The 22794-nt window shown below is 52.3% G+C and overlaps 1 protein-coding gene across 8 annotated transcripts in view; it reads left to right on the plus strand.

The window, feature by feature from the left end:
- The window catches only part of AGPAT4 (1-acylglycerol-3-phosphate O-acyltransferase 4), a 110284-nt gene that overhangs the window by 83481 nt on the left and 4009 nt on the right, over positions 1 to 22794 (plus strand). For 3 of the 8 annotated variants that reach the window (XM_036886687.2, XM_036886684.2, XM_057489060.1), the window contains 4 exons: positions 10805 to 10966; positions 11411 to 11564; positions 15333 to 15435; positions 17946 to 18021. In XM_036886687.2, the coding sequence (XP_036742582.2) occupies positions 10805 to 10966; positions 11411 to 11564; positions 15333 to 15435; positions 17946 to 18021 (495 nt within the window). Of the gene's footprint in view, positions 1 to 10804; positions 10967 to 11410; positions 11565 to 15332; positions 15436 to 17945; positions 18022 to 22794 lie in introns of those variants that run through there. The other 5 variants (XR_008992713.1, XM_036886686.2, XR_008992712.1 and 2 more) reach the window with 3 other exon arrangements.

Raw genomic sequence — 22794 nt, forward strand, 5'->3', positions numbered from 1 at the left:
TGTGTTAGAGCCCTTGAGTGGAGACCCCAGCTAGTTCGTGGTTTTGTTGTCTCTGGGAGGACACCGCCCCCTCAAATATGATAGTCCCGACCCTGCCGAGGACAGTGATCAGTGACAGGAGCAAAGGGGACTGGGGTCTTCGCACACTGGCCTGAGCACCAGTCCCCTGCCTCAGAGCAGCTGGGAGCAGCTGGTGGTTTCCCGGGCTTCCCCTGTGGGTTCGGGTGGTGGCCCTGCTCTCACAGGTACATGATAGCATGTGTGACTGGGGGGCAGGAGCCCTGGGGTCCGCTGGACTTGGGGCACTTTCCAGGTCTGTTGTGCCTGTGGTAGCTTTAGGACCACAGGCTCTTTCTGTGTGCTGTTCACTGTTACTTAAGCTGTTTCTAAGCCTTATGACATTGCTGTTATTTACATTTTATAATAAACTTTCAGAGCCTCAGTTTGGGTAAATAATTTGCCCCAGGATGATGCCTAGTCAGTCAGATTTCAGAGCTCTGCTCCCTCGCCTGGAAGGTGTTGGGCGGAAAAGCTGTGGGGGCTGCAGGGGCTCAAGACAGGAGCCTGGAGCCTTCCAGTCAGACAAGGGCCAGGCCACCTGCAGCTGGAGACCAGGCTTCCCTCGTCCCCGACTCCTGGTCTGTGCGGGGAAAGCCGTCGGGACCTTCATCAGGCCCGGGATGGACCAGCAGGAACCGAGGAAGCAGGGCCACCGGCAGGGGGTCAGCGGAGGCAGGACCCGGGGTGGGGGGCAAGGGCGGGTGCCACAGAGCACCCACAGGGGCAGGAACACGTGGGGACCCAGGGCGAGACGGGAGGCCTTCGTGGAGGAGCGACTCTGCCTCAGCCCCACGGAGGCGTCGGTCTGGGGAGGCTAGGAAGGCCGTGAGCCCCAGGCTGAGCGTGCTGACCCCAGGACCGGGCGACCAGACCGCCTTCCCGCCCGTGGCACAGGGGGTCTCCCCTCCGACCTCGGTTTCCTAAATGCAAATGCGTAGGATGTGCCTAGATTTCCTTTACTACCAGTGACATCCGAGCAGTTCCTGTTGCCTGTCCCGGCATGAGCTCGGCCGCCTGATTTGAGACCGCGTCCCGGGGCTTTGGGGCGCCCCCTGGCGGAAGCAGGCCGCTGCAGCGCCTCGGACGGGGCGTGTGGCCCGGGACCTGGCCGCCGGAGGGCGGGGTTGGGCGCCGTCCACCGCGTGGGGAGGGCCGCCCAGGAGGAAGCTGCCAGGCGGGCTTCTCCTGCCCAGGTGCGTCCTGCCTACGCAGCGGGGGATGGCTGCCTCCTCTGCCCCTGGGGCAGCTGCGGGCGGGCGAGGGAAGGATGCCGCAGGATGTCTGGCCCCTTTCCAGAGTGACCCACTCCTTCCTGCACCCCGGAAGCACGGAGAACAGCACCATGTTACTAACTGTTCGGCGGTACCTTTTGTCCTGAACGACCTTCAAATAAATCACCTGATTCACTTTTTTTTTTAATAACACATGATGTGGAGATCCTTCTGGTGTCTGAGGAGTTTGTAGGGAAGAAGGGACCGGGGGTAGGTTCCTTACAGGGCATTTTTCATCTTCACATGTAACAGCTCAAGAAGAGGTGAGTTTAATTTAACTGAAGCAAGTGATTTTTTGCAAAAAAGTCTTAAGAATAGGGTAGTTAAATGTGAAATTGTGTTGGGGGGAAAGTGACAAGATTCTCTTAAGAAAAAAAAAGAGACTTTCACCTTCTAAAAGCACCTGAGGCCCCAAATGCTCATTCTGGTGGCTGGTTCGGGGGTCTCTGTTCCCCTCAGAGCCAGCGTTTCATGGTCTGGGTCTGGCGCCACAGATCTTCCAGAAGCACGCTGACTCCCTCCTCCCTGGGGAGAAAGGTGACCGGTGAACAGGCAAGAGTGTGTTGACTGAACAGAGGGGTGGGCAGTGCAAAGGGTCGAGGCTTCTGAAGCTGTAGGACGCTGTTTATGGATCTTTTTGCCCCAGTAAAATGTGCGTGAGCCACCTGACAGTGACCCCAGAAGGTCACCCATGATCATGCCTGACGAGTCCCTGAGCAATGCCAGGCCCCTGTAAGTGCCCCATAAGCAGTAGGTGATACTGTTATTTACCTGCTGCATAGTTGTGGTTTTAACCCGGAGGCCACCCAGGATGTTTTTCTCCAGACCTCTGAAGAAGCCGTGTATGTTCTCTGTGGCCATGTGACAAGCCCCAAACTTAGAGGCTTCAAACAGCAAACGTGTTATCTCAGTCTGCATGCTCTGGGAGCCAGCACAGCTCAGCTGGGGGGTCCTGGCAGGGGTCCCCCATGAGGTCGCCGTCAGGCCACTGGCCAGGTGGTGGCTCGCCCAAAGGCTCACCACACAGCGATCTGTGCTTGTGACCAGGCCTGATCCCTCCCCCGAGAGGTTCTCTGCCCCTGGGGTGAGCAGAGCAAGACAGAGCAGAAGAACCCACCTGAGATGCCCACCGCCACTGTGGGACTGAGATACAGCCGGGGGTCCGTCACTTCTGTCCTTTTCTGTCATTAGAAGTGAGCTGATGATCCCAGCCCACTGGCCTTTGTTTGTGGGAGGTCCCTAAGGCCCCAGGGGAGGAGCTGGGGGCTCTGTAATAAAGGTGGATATTGAGGGTGAGTTCTGAACTTTGGGGCAGCTCTGTTGACCAACCTGTGGGGAACAACCTCAGTATTTTAACAGCTGGTATAACATTTGCCAGCACACTGACTATTGGCTCCCAGGGACAGAGGATTCCAGCAGGTGATAACCCTGGGACAGGCCTGGAGGATAGGATTTTAGGAGGGGATGGGAGATCAAGGGGAAGGACAGTTAGAGGCAGGGGACAGAGGCGAGGGGTGCCTGGGAGCATGATGGGCCCAGTCAGTGAGGAAGGGCCCTGGGCTCTGCTGACAGCTTCTCCCTGCATGGGCCTTGCCCTCTCCCCAGCCTGATTTCCCTGGCCACCAGCTCAAGGTGGCTGTGGGGTGACTGGGGATGTACTGAACCAAATCTGAAAGAAGGGTCCTGGCTGCTGCCCTTCGGCCACGCTCACCTGAGCAGAGGCAGTGGGCTGCACGGCTCCTGGCAAACAGGCAGATGTCATGACGCCCTACAAAACCACTCAGGGGCTGAGAGGAGAACCGAAGCCAGACTGCTGGCATCCCTGCGACTCTGCCAGGATTCCGCTGGTCAGGAACGCCAGACACCGTTCCTTCTGAGGAAGATCGCCCCATCTGGAAACCAGTGTTTCTTAAAGTTTGACTCTATAAGGATCACTTTCCTCTACAAGGATCAGTTCTGCAGGAAAATGTCAGTGCATATTTTGTTTACGAAAACTGCATGAATAGTATTTCCTATAAACCTCAATTTTAACACTCTCCAAATTGTGGGTTTCCTATGGTTCTTTTTTTTAGAACATGTAAAAACATAGCAAAAAAGTAGACACTCTGAAAAATGAATCTATGCCACCTGTGCTCAGATAGAAAGAACAATTGTTTCTTTTCCGTCTTCTTGCTCGAGAACAGTTCTCCGATAATGGAGGTGGGGGAGAGACAGCTCTGTAGGTCATAAAAGCCGATGGCTTGGAGTCCCACAGATACGAACTTGTACCCTGGCTCCTGCCTTTACCAGCTGCACAACTTTGGGGAGGTTGTCTGACTTTTCGGAACCTCAGTTAATAATTCCTGTTTCATGGTGTTACAAGGGTTTAATGAACGTTAAGTAAAATATGCACTTCAAGTGCCTAGTACAAAATAGGCGTGCAGCAGTTACTAGTTGCCTTGCCCCGAATTAGTTTCTCATCATTGACCTTTTTCATATTAATGGAAAGTAAGATAGTATGGAAAACAGAAGAGAGAAGGAATGCTTTGCTAATGGGGCTGAGCCAGCTGGCCCGGCCCTGGGGCCCCAAGCCGCTGCAATCTCCAGTCCCCTTCCTGCAAGGTGCTGTCAGATTCCCCTGCATCCCAGTTCCTCTGTACATGTGTGTCAAGTGCTCTTGGGCTACAAAGAGATGAGAAGTTTCTAGATGTGGAGGAGTGTTTTGTTTTCCTCTCCCAAATGGTTCTGTCAGCTCTGGGAGCTGGTTTTGCTCCAGGAAGGGCTCTCTGCCACCGGCCTCAGTGGGTTGATCAGCAGCCCAGCCTGCATTGCTGCCCAGCACCCACACATGCTGGGAGGAGGCAGGTGCCACTTCTTGCCCGTGTTCACCAGCTGGGCAGGCGTGCTGCTATCTGACAGTACACAGATAAGGAACCCGGGAGAAGGGCGATGGGTAAACCCCCCACAGCCCAGGCAGCCAGGGTTCCAGCCCCCAGGGAATCACTGGCCAAGGGCAGAAGCCAGGAGCTCACTAGCGTGCGGATGCACCTTGAGCTCAAAACTGAATGTAATCCTGGAACTGTGAGTGTGCACTTTATTTTTAAAAGTGTAGTTCCCAGTTAGACCCATCAAGGTCTTTTATATTAACAGGATCCTCAGGCAATATCTTTAATAAGCCAAAGGTGGACTACACTGAGGATTTTAAATCCGGGCTTGCCTAGGGCAGCGGTGCCGTGAGCCTCTGCCCTCCTCCTCTTACAGCGCTCAGCAAATTGGAGAGCCTGGGATGTCGCTCTGGGAGCCGAGTCCTTGTCACACCCACCTGCTACCCTCACCCCCACACCCCGTCTCCATGTGCTGCCTTCCATGGGTGATCGAACACCTGCTGGCTAGAGGGTGCTGCAAGAGGAGCTAGCTCGGGGGCCCTGCTCCCCCACCCCTCCCTGGATTTCCTTGTTCTCTGTGTCCCTCTCGGCCCAGGCCTGGCGCCACACCAGGGAGGACTCAGGCTGGCCATCTGGAGCAGAGGCTGGGAAGGGGACCTGGCTCAGGAGCAGGGACAGGGCATTGTTCAGGGACTCCTCTCTCATTTGTTTTACCTGGATCCCAGATCCACAGACCAGAGCCGGGTATGATTGAATATCCAGCATCTAAGAGCACCCTTCTTTGTCCCCAAATGCTCTTCCTTTCCCTCTCCAGGTCTGCACACCAGTCAAACCAAGACCAGTTTAGGACTTGGCAGAAGGGAGGGAGGGAGGCTGGATGGGAAAAGACCTTCTCAAGAGCCAAGGGGCACTGCACACTCTGCTTGACTTGGGTGAATACTACATGTTTATTTCCAGTCTAAGGGACAGGAATTCGCAGGGAGTGCCTTTGTTTCATGTTTGTTTTACGCATTCCCCTGTGACCATGGCTGATTGTGGCACAGTCTTCATGTTGCTTTGAGACCCTCTTGAGAATTTTCTGGTAGTGTGAGGCCCCAGCATGCTCCTTGTTAGCATCAGAGAAAGGAGAGAGCAGGAGACAGAGACTCGATGTAGGCGGAATTAAGGCATGTATGTGTTATCCCGGTTGGCACAAACTGGCCTCTCTCCTTTACACAAACCCACACATATAGAGCTGACTCATTATTTTGAACTCATGTCCACATTTACTGTAGCTAGGGACTTAGATTTCAGAGACACAATTTAATACCATCCGTCCTTTCTTGCATTCTCTTTTGTCCGAGAGCATGGTCTGTTCAACAACTTAATTGAGGAATTTAGTGGCAGAAGGAAGAGAAATTGCTAGCTTTCTGTTTTTCTCTTCCTTCTAGATTTTGGGCACCTCAAAGCCATTGATAATCATGTCCATCTTTGTGTTCCTAGCACCTGGCACAAAGAAGGTATTTAACAAATACCTGTTGTATGGACAGAACAGTTTTGGAATTAAAGTTCACACATCGTGCATTAAAATAGAGGCTGAGATCCTCATTGGCTTGCTGGTCCTCTGCAGAGCTGGGGTAGATGGATTGGCTGGGCCCCACCCATCTCAAACATTTGCAACTGTCTCTAGCTCAGAGTTAAGAAAAAAATTCAAAGGATTAAACTGTGCATGCTTTAGCCTGCTTGTTATTAAAGTCTTACCTGTGTTCAAAGTTCCACTTAAAACTATTCCAATTCAGATATTTGATGTGTTTAGTGGGACTAAATGACCTTGGGTGAACCCAAGTGATTAACTGGTGACTATACTGGTGACTATTCAGGAGTGGTCGTCTGTTTGGAAGCCGGGAAGAGATATTCATGCAAACGGCACCTTGATCAGGGCCCATCTTGTTGACAAGTCCCAGTCCCTAACTGTTCTCTGCTAGTCCCTACAGAGGGATATAGGAGGTGGGGGCATCCTGGAAAGGTTCCAACCATCCTACAAACTCAGCATCAAAGCTTATTATTTCATCTTATTAGTTAGCAGGCGGCCACACTGGAGAAAAACCTTAACAGGAAAGTCCTGACTCTGCTCATTTTTCACAGAGGCTGTATGGAGCTGAGAGAAGTGAGGTGAGAGCCACATAATCTCAGGGTTCAAAGGCCCTGAATCTCAGCATGTTCTTAAAGCGGTTCTTCCTAGAGCTGTGTGGGTGCTGCACAGGGGTTGACCAGTTGGCTGGAGGTGCTGACTCTGGAATTCATGGGGGGCTGGCTACTCCCTTGAGCAATTGGGTAGCTCTGACTGTGATTATAGATTACTTAACTAGCTTAATTGGGCAGCTGTGGTGAGATGATTCTCAATCTCTCTCTCTCTTTCTCTCTCTCTCTCTCTGTCTCTCTCTCACACACACGCACACTCAAAAACTTCATACACTTTTTAAGTATAGAATGCTATAGGGTGACAGTGACTCCATGCCGCAGCTAGAAGACAGCCAGATGGTTCACTTTGGCCCCCTGCTGTGGGTCACTGTATTGCCAGTGAACATTTTTTATTTTCTAGATATGTTTGCGTTTAGACGGGTCTGTTGATAAATCTAACTCATCAGTAAATCCTCTCATGTCTACCCTCAAATTAAATCCAGAATCAATGCAGTTGATATATTTTCTTGTACATTCTCTCTTAAAGGTGTTACCATCCACACACAGAAACCTTTGCTTTACCTGGGAGAGTCATGTATTGAGATATATATATATTGAGTTTCTGGGGGAGCCGAAAGCATATTTGAATAGTAGGTTTCTAGACTCTTGGTCTTAAATGAGTTAACTCCTGTAAATCTCTTCGCACAAGGCCTGTCAGAGGGTGCTTTAATAAATGTAACCTCCTGTTATTACTCTGTGCTGAAGCATGGTGTAGGAAATGGGCCATGGGAAGAGGCATTCAGCCACTGTACTGCTCTGGGATGGTGATATGGCTACACATTACTGAACACCTGAGTGTCAGGTACTAGACTCAGTGCTCCTGTATATATTTCCATATGTTTTTAAATCTTTACAGCAACCCTCTGGGGAATTAGTTTCCTCATAATACAGCCAGGAACACCGAGGCTCTGGAGAGTTAAGTATCTGGACCTCAGTCACACACCTGGGCCATGGTAGCGTCTGGTTAAAACCAGGACTGTCAGATTCCAAAGCTTTCCATGAAGTTCTTTTGTCCCTGACAAAAGGAAATCAGGTCAAGTTTTTTTGGATTTGAAAGGTAAAAGTTTCTATCTTAATATATTAAAACATTTCTTATATCAAATAAGTGCAGTCAGCATCAAGGCCTTGTCTGTTACATTCAGATAACATCCAGAAATTTAAGGTTGAAAGATGTATTAATTCAACATGAAAACAGAAATTCCTCCTGGGTTCCTTTTGAGCATCAAAAACAAACAGGCTGTTTTTGATCCAGTGCTTCACTTATGTTTCAGAAGCAAATGGTTGAAAACATGCTGATGTCAACTGCCTCTTAAAAATGGCATTGTCAGAGGGACACTGAAAAATATTTTGCTGATAAAAAACAGGAAAATCTAATAAAATAATAAAGTCACACCTAATCTGACCTCCCAGCTACAGCTACTGTTATTTTTGTTTTATTTTTTTCATATAATCATAATCAGACTATAGACCCAACTTTGATTCCAGATCTTTAAAATATATAATAGGCATTTCCCCAGACATTCACTATTCATAGAAAAAAAATTTTACAGCCTCTGAATCAAGGGTTGACAAATGTCTGTAGGTGGCCAGATAGCTAATACTTTAGGCTTTGTGGACCACAGAGCTTCTGTCCAATAACTATTCAACTCAGCTGTTGCAGCATGAAAGCAGCTGTAGGCAAAACATACATGAAAGACAGCAGCTGTGTTCCAATAAAACTTTATGAAAACAATTTGCTGATCCCCGCTGTATACCATTATATTATGAACTATATGGTATATCACATATACCACAATTCATCTACCTGTTCTACTATGGGACATTTAGATGGTTTTCAGTGCTCTAACACAGACTGTGATGGACACACAGCCCCTTGAGCTCACCTGTTTGGTCCACCCCACATCATCGTCAAAGTTACCATTTGCTTTTAGCAGCAGGTCATCAAAGGCCAACCACTAAACCCATGTAGGTTTTGCAGGATGGAGCCATCAATAGGAAATACCCCTGACAGGACTTTTTCCCACAAGATAGCTGTGATTGACAGCATTGAACCGCTTCCCCTCCCAGATGCAGCGGCTGCTGCTTTAGAATATGTGATTCACCTCCTGGCTCTTGAACAGATCATTCCTTATAACGCCATCATATTGCCACAGACTGTGGTTGGAATGAGTTCAGGAATATGTAATTATTGGAAAGGGTCCCACCTGCCAAGAAGATAAGTTCAATTCATTGGTGAAGATTTTTTGTTTTGTTTTATCTTAACGGCTGTGAGGAGGGTGATGACTGAATGCCACAAGTCAGCATGAGGACATCTTGCTGACCGTGGAGGGCTGAGGGACAGAGGGGCCTCCCGGCCTGAGACCCAGCGGAGGATGCACATGGAAGGGCTCTTCAACGGCTCCTCCAAGAACAGTGGCGATCCCCAGGGCCGTTTGTTTGCATGTTTTTGAGTGACAGGCATTTCCTTCTCATTTATGGCATGAGAAAGCATGAGTCAGGAAAATTAGTTCACCCCTTTAGGATTTAAAGTAAACTCATGTTGAAAAAAGAAAAGCAGACTACAGTAAAGATTCTTAATAGTGACGTGGCTGATGCTGTCACGGGCCCTCCACAGTTCGAGAGGGATGGGAACCCAAATTCCAGTGGCTCCAGCCATGGACACCCCGTCTCCTCAGGTAGCAGCAGGGCTGCAGTCAGAGGTCTCTGGGTTGGCCCAGCAGCTCTGATGGCCTTAGCTTTTCTAGGCTATTGTCCCCAGGTTGAGATATGAGGGTCAACACTGTGACCTGCTCAGCAGCCATGTTCGTGGCAGGGAAATGGGCCCGGCCTTCTGGCTATCTCTCTTTTTCTCAGGGAGCAAGGTCTTCCCAGAAGCCCCAGAACATACGCGCCCACAGCAACCTTTGAGCTGCCTTGGCCAGAATTGGTCCTATGCCCACACTGGCCAAGGGGTCCAGTGGGACACCCGGCTGTGATAACACAGCTCATGTCACCCCAGAGCCTGAGCATGTTGCCTCTGGAACAAAATGGAGAATGTAAATGGAAGAGGAGGGGTGACAGCTATGGGTGGGTGGCCCCCAGGTCTGGCCAAGAGCCTCAATGGCCATTAATGTTTATCATGGACTTTGGCGTTCGGCAGACAACCTGGCCTAAATGCTCAGCATCCGCAGCTGTTAGCTTTGTGATTCTGGGCAAGTTACTTAACATCTCTGAGCCTCCATTTGATGATCTGTACAATGGGGGTACCTATTCTTACTATTGGTTTCAAGTTGAATAGCATTTAAAGTAACTACAAAGTACTTAGCTTGTGCATGGCATGCTGAAAGTGAGTTTTTGCCTCTAGTCCTTCTGGGGCAGGCCCTGGATTTTATGGCTTGATTCTTTTTAAAAGAATTTATGTACTGGATTTATGGGAAAAACAAAAATAAAACCCACCAAAACATGGAGATGCTAATCTAGAAAGGCATCTGTACCCTGCTCACCCCCAATCCTATGTGGGAAGGTATTTGCTGTTTTTTGAGTAAAGGGAGCAGTGGCTGTTCACATCTTTCTCTGGCTGGCGTGAGCAGGTTGGTGGGTGGGGGTGGCCATCACCCTTGCTGTACTTCTGAGCCCCTTAGGTTCTGGGGCATAATCAGCTGTTGTCACCAGAGCACAGCTCTGGCCACCAGGACTGCCCACATCATGGTCTGCTATTTGCCCCTGTGTGTCTCCCCTACCGCCTCCACCCCCCTGGATCCTGGGTCTTCCCAGGCCCAGCACAGGCCGTGTAGTCCCCAGGAGCTGGTTAGGGGCCCATGCCAAGCAGCCTGGGGACCAGCCTTCAAGGTGCCCAGACCACTTTCAGCCTTAGAGCAAAGCTGGAAGGCAACAGGTGGAAAGCTCCCAACGAGAATGGGTGATCTGGGCTTAATGCCAGGTGCCACCACTTCCTGGCCATATGACCCGGAGAACCCACTGGGCCGGGTTTCCTCACCCGTGGGAGGAGAGGAAAGTCTGCCCTGCCTGCAGAGCCAGCAGCCAGCGCAGCTGGGGAGCACTGGGTGAGAGCTGGGGACAGTATGAGGAACCGGTGTCACCCCTGCCCAGTGGGCTTGGCGAGCACACGCCGCCGGTCCATGGAGAGCCGTGGAGGACGACCCAGGCGTCCCCAAGACCCTGAGATGTTCCTCACTGTCCCAGACGCCTGCCCCCTGAGCAAGGCCCCCATCCCAGCCGACGGTGGGGGCTCCAGGGTCAGGTCAGCCCCGTCTTGCTCCATCCGTCGCGTTCCGGAGCTGCCCCACAGGCCTGTGGGCACACACTGACTGCTCCCCGGCATCTCCAGCAGCCGCCGGGCAGGGCCCCATCACCCTTTCACAGACACCCGGGCCCCGTCCTCTGTTTCAGGGCTCCAAAGTCCTGGCCAAAAAGGAGCTGGCCTATGTGCCGATAATCGGCTGGATGTGGTACTTCACGGAGATGGTCTTCTGCACGCGCAAGTGGGAGCAAGACCGCAAGACCGTCTCACAGAGCCTGCTGCGCCTCCGGGACTACCCGGAGAAGTACTTCGTACGTAAGGCCCAAAGCGACGCGCCTCACCCTCACCCACCAGCCCCGGTGTGCTGCCGCCCCTACACCTGGCGCCTCGCGGCTGCCGGCCAGCCTACCCCATGCACCCTGCCTGCGCCCTTCCCACTGGACCAGCCGGTGTGGAAGTGAACCCTCAGGGTCTCTGGTCCCGTGCAGACGCACACTCAGGGAGCTCTTCTCATGTGTACACATGTGCACACACACGCTCTCACTCTACTTCCTAAGTCTCAGGTGGTAAATCCCTTGTCTCCGTGAGCTCAGGCCCCAGCCCAGGGTAGGGGGAGACGCAGCTGCCAGCCACCCCACCCTGGCCATTCCCTCAGGGCTCCTGTAGGACCGTGTGCAAACGCGGGGATGGCCTGTGACCACGGGGGCGTATGTGTGACCGCGGGCTGGGTGTGACCACAGCCCTGTCACTTCCAGTTCCTGATTCACTGCGAGGGCACCCGGTTCACAGAGAAGAAGCACCAGATCAGCATGCAGGTGGCCCAAGCAAAGGGGCTGCCCAGCCTGAAGTACCACTTGCTGCCGCGCACCAAAGGCTTCACCATCACCGTGAGGAGTTTGAGAAATGTAGGTAAGGAAGACCCCGGTCTCCCCTACCCTGGCCTCCCCGCTGCTCAAGGAAAACTGAACCCAGCATCCCTGACACAAAAGCTTCTTGGCAGTGCTTCCCAGCTGAGTGTGGCTGGTAGCCAGGAGGGCCAGAGGGGACAGGATGGCACGTGCACACCAGTTAGCCAGATCCAGGCACCTGGCATCAGCAGTGTGGCTGCTGCCTGCTCACACACACTTGCTCACACAGGGGCACAAACCACACGCGCGCGCGCACGCACGCAGCGCGCGCGCACACACACGCACGCACGCACGTTTGGCGAGCACCGCCCTCTGCTGCTCAGCACCGGTATTGCAAGGCTGTGGGGACTGGGTGGAACCCCCGGTCATCACCTGATTAGCTCAGGTTTGCGTCGTTGTTTTGCTTTATTTGGCATTTCTTGCCCATTTTGGCACCAGCTGCCTCCAGATGATGAACTCTGTGACCTTGTCATCTGCGGCAGCTGACCCTCTGAGTTCGGAGCCCTAAATCACTAGGTAAGCATAAGGAAGGGACAACGATGATGTGTCTCCTCTGGGCCTGGCTGCTCTGTCTCCCTCATGCTCACTTCCTTAAGGAACACCACGCCCATGCTCTCCGCCCCTGCGAAAGCTCCCGGGAGTCCCTGCTGTGGCTGTGCGCTCTGACGCAGCGCCACGGCTGCAGAGCCTCCCTTGCATCCTCTGGGGCCGGGCTGCGTCCGGGGGAGGGCCAGCAGCCCTCAGCTGTCCTCCCACCTTGGGAGGCAAGGGACACGGGCCTCCCTCCCTCCGTGCCTGCATCACGTCAGGGACTATAGGCCATGTAGTGGTCTCTGGTGGTGCCCGCAGGGCCACCTGGAGCTTTGTGGCCATGAGGACCCCTCTACCCAGGCCTCCTGCTAGAGCCGTGGGGCCACTGAATCTGTGCTTAATGTGTCCCCAAGTGAGGTCTCTTTAACAGGTCACCCAGAAAGGAGTCTAAGACCCCCCAACCCCACATCTCCTCCCACCCAGGCTACTGTCCACGTGGCCTTTGTGGCCCTGCCCTGGCCGCCCCTCGGTGTCCCTGCTCTGACCTTCATCCAGCTGACTCTGGTTTCCTCTTGCCCAAAGTCTGCCTTGCTTCCTTCCTACCCGACCCCACCCCACCACCTCTAGTCACCAACTGCTCCCCCCTGGCCCATGCCACATGCATCACCCACAGACATTACCACCATCATTGCTTACAACACCTGGCACCCACCATCACGCCAGGGAAAGGAAGGAAAAGCAGGAGAAGTTGCTTGCAGGACTGAGGTCCCATCAGGGAGGGCCACCTCCACCCTCCCTCTCCTCTGCCCACACCCCCAAAGGAGCCTTGTCACAGGGGGGCACCAGCTGGGGGAGTTCATTTGCTCTGGATTCACCCCAAGGACTAGAACCTGCTTGTCACTAGCTCTCCGGCCCTGCCCACCTGCTGTGTGGCCCTCCTCGGCCTCCCAGACACAAGCTGCTTCCGTTCTGCACCATCCACCAGCGTCAGAGCATCAGAAGACCAAGCCGTGGGTCCTGGCTCCTGCCCTCGCCAGCTGTGTGATGCTGGGCAAGTCACCTCACCTCTCTGACCCTAAGCTTGCTCTTCTGTAAAACCTCTCAGGGTGGCAAGGAGGGTCAAATGAGAAACTCCATGGAGCACTCAGCATCAGGTCTGGCACGTCATGAACATCTAGCCAAGTGCTGGCTGTTGCCAGGAGCCACCTGCTGACCCCCAGCTCTCCTCACCTCCCCTGGTGGGTGTGCCCAGCTCCTAGGTCTGGCTTTCTCCATATGGGTTCCCCCAGCAAGACTCGCTGACTGAGCTCTGCCCACAGGCTGCGGCAGGCAAAGCTGCCCAGGTCTGAAGGCCATGCCGCCCCTGAGGGTAACAGCCCACGCGCAGCCACCTCCTGTATGCCTGGAGCACAAGCCCCCCAGATTCAATGAAGCAAACTTATGTTTTTACTCCCAGTTTGCAGATGAGGAAGCTGGGGCTCAGAGCTAAGTTAAGGAATTTATCCCAAGTGGCTTGGCTAGTGCCCGGCAGGCTGGGATTCACACCGGGGCTGCCTGCCCAGCGGCGGGGCTGGGGGTCTCCCATCCCTCTCAGGGGCTCTGCAGACAGACAGATTCAGTTACAGTTCTGGTTCTTTCACTCCAACACCCTTCCTTTGGGGTTTCCCCTCTGTAAAAGGAGGGAATTGTGCAAATCACTAGTCTGGGGCTGTTCCCTGGGGGCCTCTGCTGTGTGTGCCCGTCTCCCATGCAGCCACTGGGCTGAAAGAGGCTGTCAGCGCCGAACTTCCTCCCCAGCCTGAGCTCTGCCACCCTTTCTTGTTCTCAAACCCAGACTCCACAGCCAAACCCCGTACAGCTTGAATGCTTTGTACTCTATGCAATTTTATGCTTAAAATGCCTGGAAAATGTAAAAGCCGTGGAGGTTATTTCCCATCAGCCTTACTCCTAGGGAGGGCGAGGCCTCTCCCCACCAGGGGGTCTGGCAGCCTTCTGCCCCAGGCTGACTGAGGATGAGGACGGGGAGTGCTCCCGGTGGGGCTGCAGGGGTGGGAGGGCCTCCCCGGGGCGGGGGGGTCACCCCCAGGCACTCCTGCAGGCCCACAGGAGGGACCCTCTCCCCTTGGCAAAGACGAACTCAAGCTGCCAGCGCGCCCCCTGCAGGCCTGCCAGCGCCTACAGCTGCAGGCCAAGGAAAGTGGGCCATGATTTTCTTACTGATTTTTCAGTCTCAATTCTTCATACTCCCAACCAGACAAGAGGCTTTCTACCCTCCTGCGATCCACCTACTCACTTTATTAAGAGTAATCGCACATAGCAAAGCTCTCAGTGAAGTGCCAGGCTCACAGTTGGTTGAACACAAACGCTGGGCCCTGTGGGAGGTGCTGACACTCGCCATCTCAGCAACCAGTGACGAAGGCCTCCCGAGTCCCATTCTCCAGGAGAACTGGGCTCAGGGAGGCTGTGACATGTGGAAGAGAGGGTCCCACGGGCACCCAGCCTGACTCCCAAAGTCCTGTTCTTCATCCTGCCCAGTCCTGCCTCCCTGACTGTAGGGAGTGGCCATCTGCTCCCGCCCCCAGCTCATTCCTGCATTCCGCCGTCCATCCATCCCCCGTCCAGCAAGTATTTGCCGAGCATGGACCAGGTCCCAGGGCTGCAACCGTGAATTCTGACATAACCTTCAGTATACCGACAGGTCAGCTCAGCCTTTGGCAGGCCCAGGAAGTCCCGGCACCTCGTTTGTTTCCCAGCCACGTTCCACTGACTGCCATTCAATTCCTTAACAAGTTCCCAGCATCTTATTCTAGTTTTATAGGTATCTTATTTATCTAAGGGAAAAACAGTTATAAAATGGCCCTGCCGCCATACCTTAGATAGACCCTTTGACAGTATGCTTTGGAATGAATTATCCTACTATGATATTTGTTTAAATATTGGTATTTGATGTAGTACATCTAGATGGGATATTGCAGTACTTCTATAAACTCATCTGACTTCAGCAATAACTCTGTTTTCTATTACTAAGTTGTATTGTACTTTTCTGATTACAAAAGGTGACGTGCGTTCCATGTAGAACACTTGGACGATACAGAAAGGCATGCGGCAGCAGCAGTAGTCCGCCCATTCTGATGTGATCAGTTAGCAGCTTGATTATTGTTTTCCAATGTGTGTATCTACAAAACAAAATTGGGTTCACACGCTATATACTGCTTTGTATTTGTTTTATTTTTTATAGTTTCAGCTGTATATGACTGTACACTCAATTTCAGAAATAATGAAAACCCAACGCTGCTGGGAGTCCTAAATGGAAAGAAATATCACGCAGATTTATATGTCAGGTAAGTTGGCCCCACTCCCCTTCCAGAAAGAGGGCCCCATTTCCAATGCATCACAAATGGCCTACAGCCCTTCCTCCAGGGAAATCTGTCAGATACTCTTTTGTCTGCAGTCCGTACTGAACTTATTCACAGTCTGTACTCATATCAAGACACCATTACGGTAAAGAACCAAGTGCAGCCTCCTCTCTCTTCAGCCACCTCCTCTCACCGACTCTTGTTAGCGCTCAGGCTGGAAAAATGGAAGCCAGCACTGTACAGTCACTTTGAGACTGAGTGTGAAGAGACTATTTTTTGACCCTTTTTCTCAGAGGGTGCTGATTCACACAAATCCGAGCATATACGATGTAGGAGGTCTTGAAGCAAATGGAGAACATTTTAGCCATCCCTCACATATGTGCCATATTCCAGCTTATGATGTTATTGAAAACACTTCACAAGATACTAGACAAACCAGTTCTCTTCTCTGTGTACCAGCTGACAGGAGGGGTCTGAGCCCGGCCTTCTGCAGTGCCATTGGGATGAGCAAAAAGCAGCTGAAACCGTAGAACACAGTGGTGATTCCGCATTAAGGGAGATGAGATGGGGCTCTGGGATGGCACAGGTTTCCCGTGTGGGAGGGTGTCTTCCCTGGAGGCCCACCAACACGATCCAACATGACCCATGACTGGAGAACCAGCTGGGTGTTCTAGCACATTCTGACCCTACAGACACTGTATGACAACTCGGCAATGTGAAACCGCAATGGCTGGCCATCACCTCTAGGCTGTGTGAGAAGTGCGACATGCCCTGAGAGAAGCTTTGGTGGACTGACTGCCCGCATTAAATTTCCTATCTGGAAATCACTCTGGTTCCCCCTTTAGTGATAGGAAAGAAGCATCCTAATATCAGTTTTCTTTTCTAACACTGCAGCAGACAGTCCACCTTATTACTCAGCTACAAGGCTGATGAGGGCAGAAAACCACCCCTTCCCAAAGGAGGCCTTCTCCCAGAAGTTAAGTGGGGTTTTATCCCAGTTCCTTTAACACCTGGTAAGAACTCTCCTCAGCACCCAGGCAGGCTCAGGTAGAGTAAGCAAGGCTATTTTACCTCCACAAGGCCTTTCTCAGGTAACTGCATCTCTCTGGAGCACATGTAGGAATCAGGGCATAAACAGCCGAAATGATGCCACATTCACCCAGTGAAGCCAGTTTACTGCCATGGCCTCGGAGGAAGGCTGTTTATGCTACTGGGCACACACCTCTTATTGCAATTGCCCAGTGAACATGACAGAAGCATTTTCACGGTATACCTCAATACATCTTAAAACATGAAGGGCAATAATGTCAAGTAAGTTACTAAAAAGAGTGAAATTGCCTTAAACTCCCACCACCTGAATAAAGAAATGGTAGGCAGGCTTTCTAGCCCCCATCCAGAAACACACTTGGAGATCTGGTCTCCAAACCACAGTAAATCAGAAAGAGCAAAGAAGCCGAGTGTTCATGGAAGTATATGTAGGAGCTTCCAGGGTAACTTTTAATTATGTGAAAAACTCCTCTGCGCAATACATGCTCTGTTATCAGATGAAATGCCACCGTTTATTCCCTTAACAGGCTAGAGTGGGATGGATAAATCCTAAAAATGTATCTCATTACTAAAATAGTCCTGGGCCAGAAAGGGGAGTGAAATGACCCATGGAAAATCATGGTGGATGAAGAATTTTACGTGGACAAAACCAGATGTAAATAAACATGCCTTAAAATCACAAAGCCAGCAACCTGAGAACAGAAATGTACATGGAACAGGACACATGGCCCACTGACCTCCCCCTTGCTCAGGATGGGCTGTTTGCAGATGGCTGAGCTCTCAGCCATGCCAGCCTCAGCCCCGCAGCCACCCTGGAATCGCTCACATACCACTGCTGAGCCAAGTGTGGGAGCCACAGAGCCTGGGGAGGGTCCCTGGTCTCCCATCCTGGGGCAACATTAGTTCCCAAGATATACTTTTTTTTTTTTTTGCTAAAATCCTTGCAGAAAGTTGGTCTCAACACTGCCAGGAGGTCAAAAGAATCAGTTGATAGAAGGTACTTTGCCATTAGCATTAAAGTCATTACCTGGCTAAGGAAAGTCCTAGCATATTATTGCCTGTACTTAGATTCTGTGTATATTGGATTATCTTGTGTGGAAACTGAGGCAGTATTGCCCCCCACCCAAAGGGCACACTTAGGCATTTGGAGTCTTTCCATGGGGTAGGAAGGGTGGAAAGAGGCAGGTGCCCCCCTGCCCCGATGGCCCTCCTGCCTGACCGTGGACCCAGGCCCTGGCCATCCCTTCACGGGCTGTGACTAAGTCTGCGCCTGTATTTCCTCAATACAAAGGTGGATTTTCCCTCATCACCAACTGCATTACCCTCTTCACATCCACATGAGCTAAGCTATCTAAACAGAAGCCGAAGGTGGGCAGGCACTGTCGCCTCAGAGTGGTGGCGGGGCCTGTGGTGGGGACCCCGCCTGCTAGCTGCTCTCTGCTTTGCAGGCGGATCCCCCTGGAAGAAGTCCCGGAGGATGAGGACAGATGCTCCGCCTGGCTGCACAAGCTCTACCAGGAGAAGGTCGGTGTGGCGGGCGCTGCTCGGGGCCCACGGGCCCATTCCGAGTGGCCACTGTGGGTGCACTGTGGGGCCTTTGAGAGCTGACAGGGTGGCAAGCCTTTCCCACTGGGTGCAACCTCATACCCCAGTTATCAACCGTCTGGGGCTGGTGCTCTCCTGGCAACAGGGAAAAGAATGTAGCAGATGATTTTCTAAAGGGGCTTCTGTGGTGGACAGAAAGGGAGAGAACGGCCCCAGTGGCCCTGTTTTCCCGCCTCTGCTCCTAAGGCAAAACATTCTTGGGGGTGCGGTGTGCTCTTCAGCAACACACGTGATCCTGATGGCTGTGTGGCCTTAAAAGATTGCTGGCACATGCAGGATGAAGCCCTGCAAGGGCCCGCCCTGGCTGGCTGGATCCCCTGCAGGGCACCCCGCCATCCTGTCTGTGGTCCAGCAACCAGGGCGCCCTCTTTCTCTTTCCTTCCTCTGAGCAGGGCCTTTTCCTTCACTGGGTTCTCTGAAAGACATGCACAGGGCACAGAGAGTCTGACCATTGCTGCCCTTCCTGCTGGATCTTACGAAGGAGAAAAGGTCAGCTTCCAGCTTGGTGAAGGTGTCTTTATGATCAGGTCTCATCACCCAGTAAAAACTTATTTCTGATTCATCATAAGTCTTAAGCCCAGACCAGCTCATTATCTAGAAGCAAATACATTCAGTAGGATTCTGATTTCCTTTCACCAGACTGTCTGACCTTTGCTATCTCCTCCCCATTCCTCTAGAGAAGATAAGTACACAGAATTTTAAGGGACCTCCACTACAGTGGAATAAGAATTTCAATCCTTGAGGATAGGATTTGGTCCAAAATACTATCAAATTACTGCAATCTGATTAAATAGAGATGCTTTTTATGAAAATGCTTAGTTTTGGAAATCCAAATCCTGATATACTCTGAGCAAGTTGCTCCTGGGTTCCCAAGGAAGTGACTGTCCACTGGTGCCTGTAACAGCCACTTAACAGACTTGTGGTTCTGGCCTCTGTTCTGGATGGCACGGGTATGGGCACCGGTGTCCGGGCTCCTCTGACAAGCAGTGAATAGAGGCTGGTTCAGCTGCTGCCAGAGGCTGGGACTGCACAGATTCCTGGGCCTCGACCTCAGAGAGCCTCACCTGGTAGGTGTGAGGGGGACCTAGGAATGTGCATTTCTGGGAAACTGCTTCTGATGCAGATGTTCTGAGGACCCATTTGGAAATGCACTGCCTGGTGCTTTTCGACAAGATCCACAGTTATCGGGGTTCTGTGCTGATGCAGACCCAGATCTGACAGCAGAACACAATACAAATTCTCTCCCTCTGGTTTCATGCATGAGGTGGGGTTGTGTGCTGCCTTCTGACTTAATCATTGAGGCAGTATAAAAATGTCAGCGTTAGCAAGAAGAAAAATGGGCTAGGAAAAGGCCTAAGAAATGAATCCTTTTGTAAAGAGCCACATGAACAAATCTACAAGAAACGTGGGCCCCCAAAACCCACCCATCAAAGGAGGGTTTTCTCCATCAGCCCGTTCTCTCCGGGGTCCCAGGCAGGAGGGCTGCGGCTGTCATGTGCCCCCAGCCTCTAGGGCTCTCGGTGTGGAGGCACCATTCCTTCTGGGAAAGTCTCCACAGACTATGGACGCAGGAAGATGACATGTTCCCTTTGGGAGGATCACCCAGTTCAGAGCTCTTGCCACTGATGAAGGAATTAAGGTCCAGAGAATGGCACGACATGCCCGGTCCTCCAGCTCGTTAGTCAGAGCCATGCCTGGCTGCCAGGTCCTTTCTCTCCAAGGAGGACCGGGGCTGTGCACAGACCCTCGAGGCTGGCCTGGCCCTTAAGGGGGACCACCAAGCAGCAAGTAGCAGTGGTCACAGAGCATCCAAGAGAGGATGTCAAGGAACTATTGTATCCTGTGGTTCCTGGGCCAGCCCTGCTTTCTCAGGAGCCTGATGCACTGGGGGCCCCCACCAGGCTTAGAAGTGGGGTTCCACATTATCACCTGTTGGATGTATGATGTTAAAGGACAATTCTGTTGACTTTGAGCTTGGGATTTTAAGGCAGCACTTCTCAGACTTTGATTTCATGGACAAAGTTTCCACAGATGTGGAAGAAGGGGGTGGGCAGTGGTGTGCCAACATTTTATCCTTTCTAAGCAGGGACATAAGTAAAAAGATACCCACTCTCCATCAGTGTCATTTAAGACTAAGTCAGGAAGGGCATCATCTCTGAAAGCAGGCCCATCTTTCAGTTGAAAAAATGGAGCCTTTAGTCAAGCACAGCCCACGACTTGCCAGCATTTGGGACCTCTGGCTGGCTGGAGGGTGTGTGTTGGGATTTGACAAAGCATTCACACCCTCACATGACTCCTTGGGGACAAAAAGTTCCCAGATCAACCCAATCTCACATCGAACCTGTAGTTCCAGAAACACCTTTCCTCAGAGCCATTGTGATTTCTCAGCTGTATGGCTTGAATAAAAAAAAGGATTTCCCTGGATTGTAGTTTGAAGTCAGCTGGAGGGATTAGGCATCAGCCATTAATGGTGCAAATTATAAAGTGGGTGAAGGAAGTGCCATTCCGAGCTGTCCTGGGGGTGTGGAGGTCCTGGAGGCTGCGGTCAGGAGCCAATCTGTGTGGCTACCCAGCCGTGCACGGATGGTAGCCACTCCCAGGTGCTTTGTGCGAGTGGCAGACGTGTGCTCAGGGGACTTGCCCACGTCTATAGGGCCTCATCCTCCTTTGGATGTTGATGCTGATGTTTCTTTCTGGGAACAAACCAGTTCTTCTTTCACCTAGTACATTTCCCAATTCCGACTTACCGCATGCCACGTAGTGATACCACGTGGGGAAACAGCAGCATCTCTAATCAGAGGCCTCTCTGTGCCGGGTGGACCGCACCACAGAGGGAGTAGCGCAAGCCAGAGGGAGGTCGCGGACGTTCTGCCGCTGGAGCTGAGGCCTGGCCCCCACGCGCCGTGTCCTACCCTGCAGTCCCAGCACTGCAGCCCGGGCGCCTGGGAGGCCAGCAGCCTTGTCACTTGGTGCAGCGAGGGGCTTGGGCGACAAGTCGTTTTCTAAGCAAACCAGATAAAAAGAAAACTCTGGAGTGAATATGAAGTTCTGAATCTGGCTGAGTCCCAGGAAGGGAGTGCCCGCTCTTCCTCTGCTGGAGGTACACATAAAAAATCTTGGCTTAGCAAATGTCTTTCTGGAAACGAGGTGAAAAGCCGCCATTGGCTCCCCGTCATAACATTACAATAGAAAAGCACTACCAAGACTATAAAGTAAAAGAATCAAAAGAAAAGGAAAAAGAAACCTTGCCCTTGTTTAAATGGGTGCATTTTATGGTATGTAAATTGCACCTCAATAAAGCTATTTTTTCAAAAAGGCACAAAAGCATCCCCTCCTTAGTCCAGTCTGGCTTCTGTAACGAAGTGCCACGAACTTGCTGGCTTGTGAGCAACAGAAATTTATTTCTCACTGTCCTGGGTGCTCATTAGGAGTGCAGGGCCGGAGCTGGTCGCGGCTGGCCCGGGGTGCTAAGCCTTCACATGGCAGAAGGGGTGAGGGGGCTCCCCGGAGTTCTCCTGCAAGCCACGAATCCTGTTATGAGGCTCCAGCCTCGTGACTTGCCTCCCATCCCCCCCTGGTGATGCCATTACACTGGGAGTTAAGACGTATGAACTCTGGGGGATGCAAACATTAAGTCCATTACACCCCTTTGCTATCAGGTGGCCCCAACTGGGATGAGAAAAATTACCCAGCAAGGAGACAAAATGAGAGGCCTTGGCAGTTAGGTGCCATGTCTCTGGGCATCTCACGTGTCACTGGCATCCCACATGTCACTGTCACCTCCTTACAAGTCGTCTGGGCAATCAGCTCCATCTCCCTTGCTTCTGGAGTGTGGGAGCACTTGGCACCCAAGTTGACTGTCCTGTAATTGCTGACTTCGTTTACCCTGAGATCTTCCTGGCATCCGCACATTGTCCCTGCAGCACAGCAGGTTGGGCCAGGCGCGGTGGGAAGCCAGACCTGGTGAGAGGGCCAGCACGGCTAGGGGGCCAGTGCGGCAAGGGCTGGGGAAGGGGCCGCAGGGAAGAGCTCCCCAGCGCCCATGGAACGGCCAGAGGGTCTCCCTCAATGGGGCTCATTTGTGAACTAGTTTTAGTCATGACCCTGAGTGGTAAAAGAAGTGTATTACCCAGTTCACCCTGATTGGAAGAAAAGAGAAGCACAAGACACGTGAGACATCTCTCTCTTTGGTTAAGGGGAAGAATTCAGCACTTAAGGTGTCTGGAAGCTCGTCTTCCTTGGAGAACTAAGGCTAAAAAGAAGCCAAGGAACCACAGGAATGCTGTGTTCAGCGTGCCCGTTGTCAGCCCCAGGCTGTTTCTAGTATACCTGAATTAGGTACCAGATTAAGAAACGGGGACGCTCCCCATGGTTGTCTGAGGCTGAACCTGGAGAAGGTTTGGTGTGCCGGGCCCTCCTTCTCACCCTGTGTGACTGCCCGGAACCTCCATCCTCCGGGTGCCTCAGTCTGTGCCCACCGGCCCACCCTGGCTCTGGCGCTGCCTGGGTCCTACTGCGTCGTGCACTCACACCGCCTGCAGAGTGGCTTGTTGGGCGTCCCCTGGGCCCAGCCTGGGCGGCAGCTCCGCTGCACATGCGCCTGAGATGAGCCCTGGCCACAGTGCTACTGGGGTCTATCCTGTGCCCTGCACCAAGCCTCCTGGAGGGCCCGAGAGATTTCCTGCAGACCCC

The sequence above is a fragment of the Manis pentadactyla genome, chromosome 12 (assembly GCF_030020395.1).
Source record: "Manis pentadactyla isolate mManPen7 chromosome 12, mManPen7.hap1, whole genome shotgun sequence".
Taxonomy (NCBI): Eukaryota; Metazoa; Chordata; class Mammalia; order Pholidota; family Manidae; genus Manis; species Manis pentadactyla.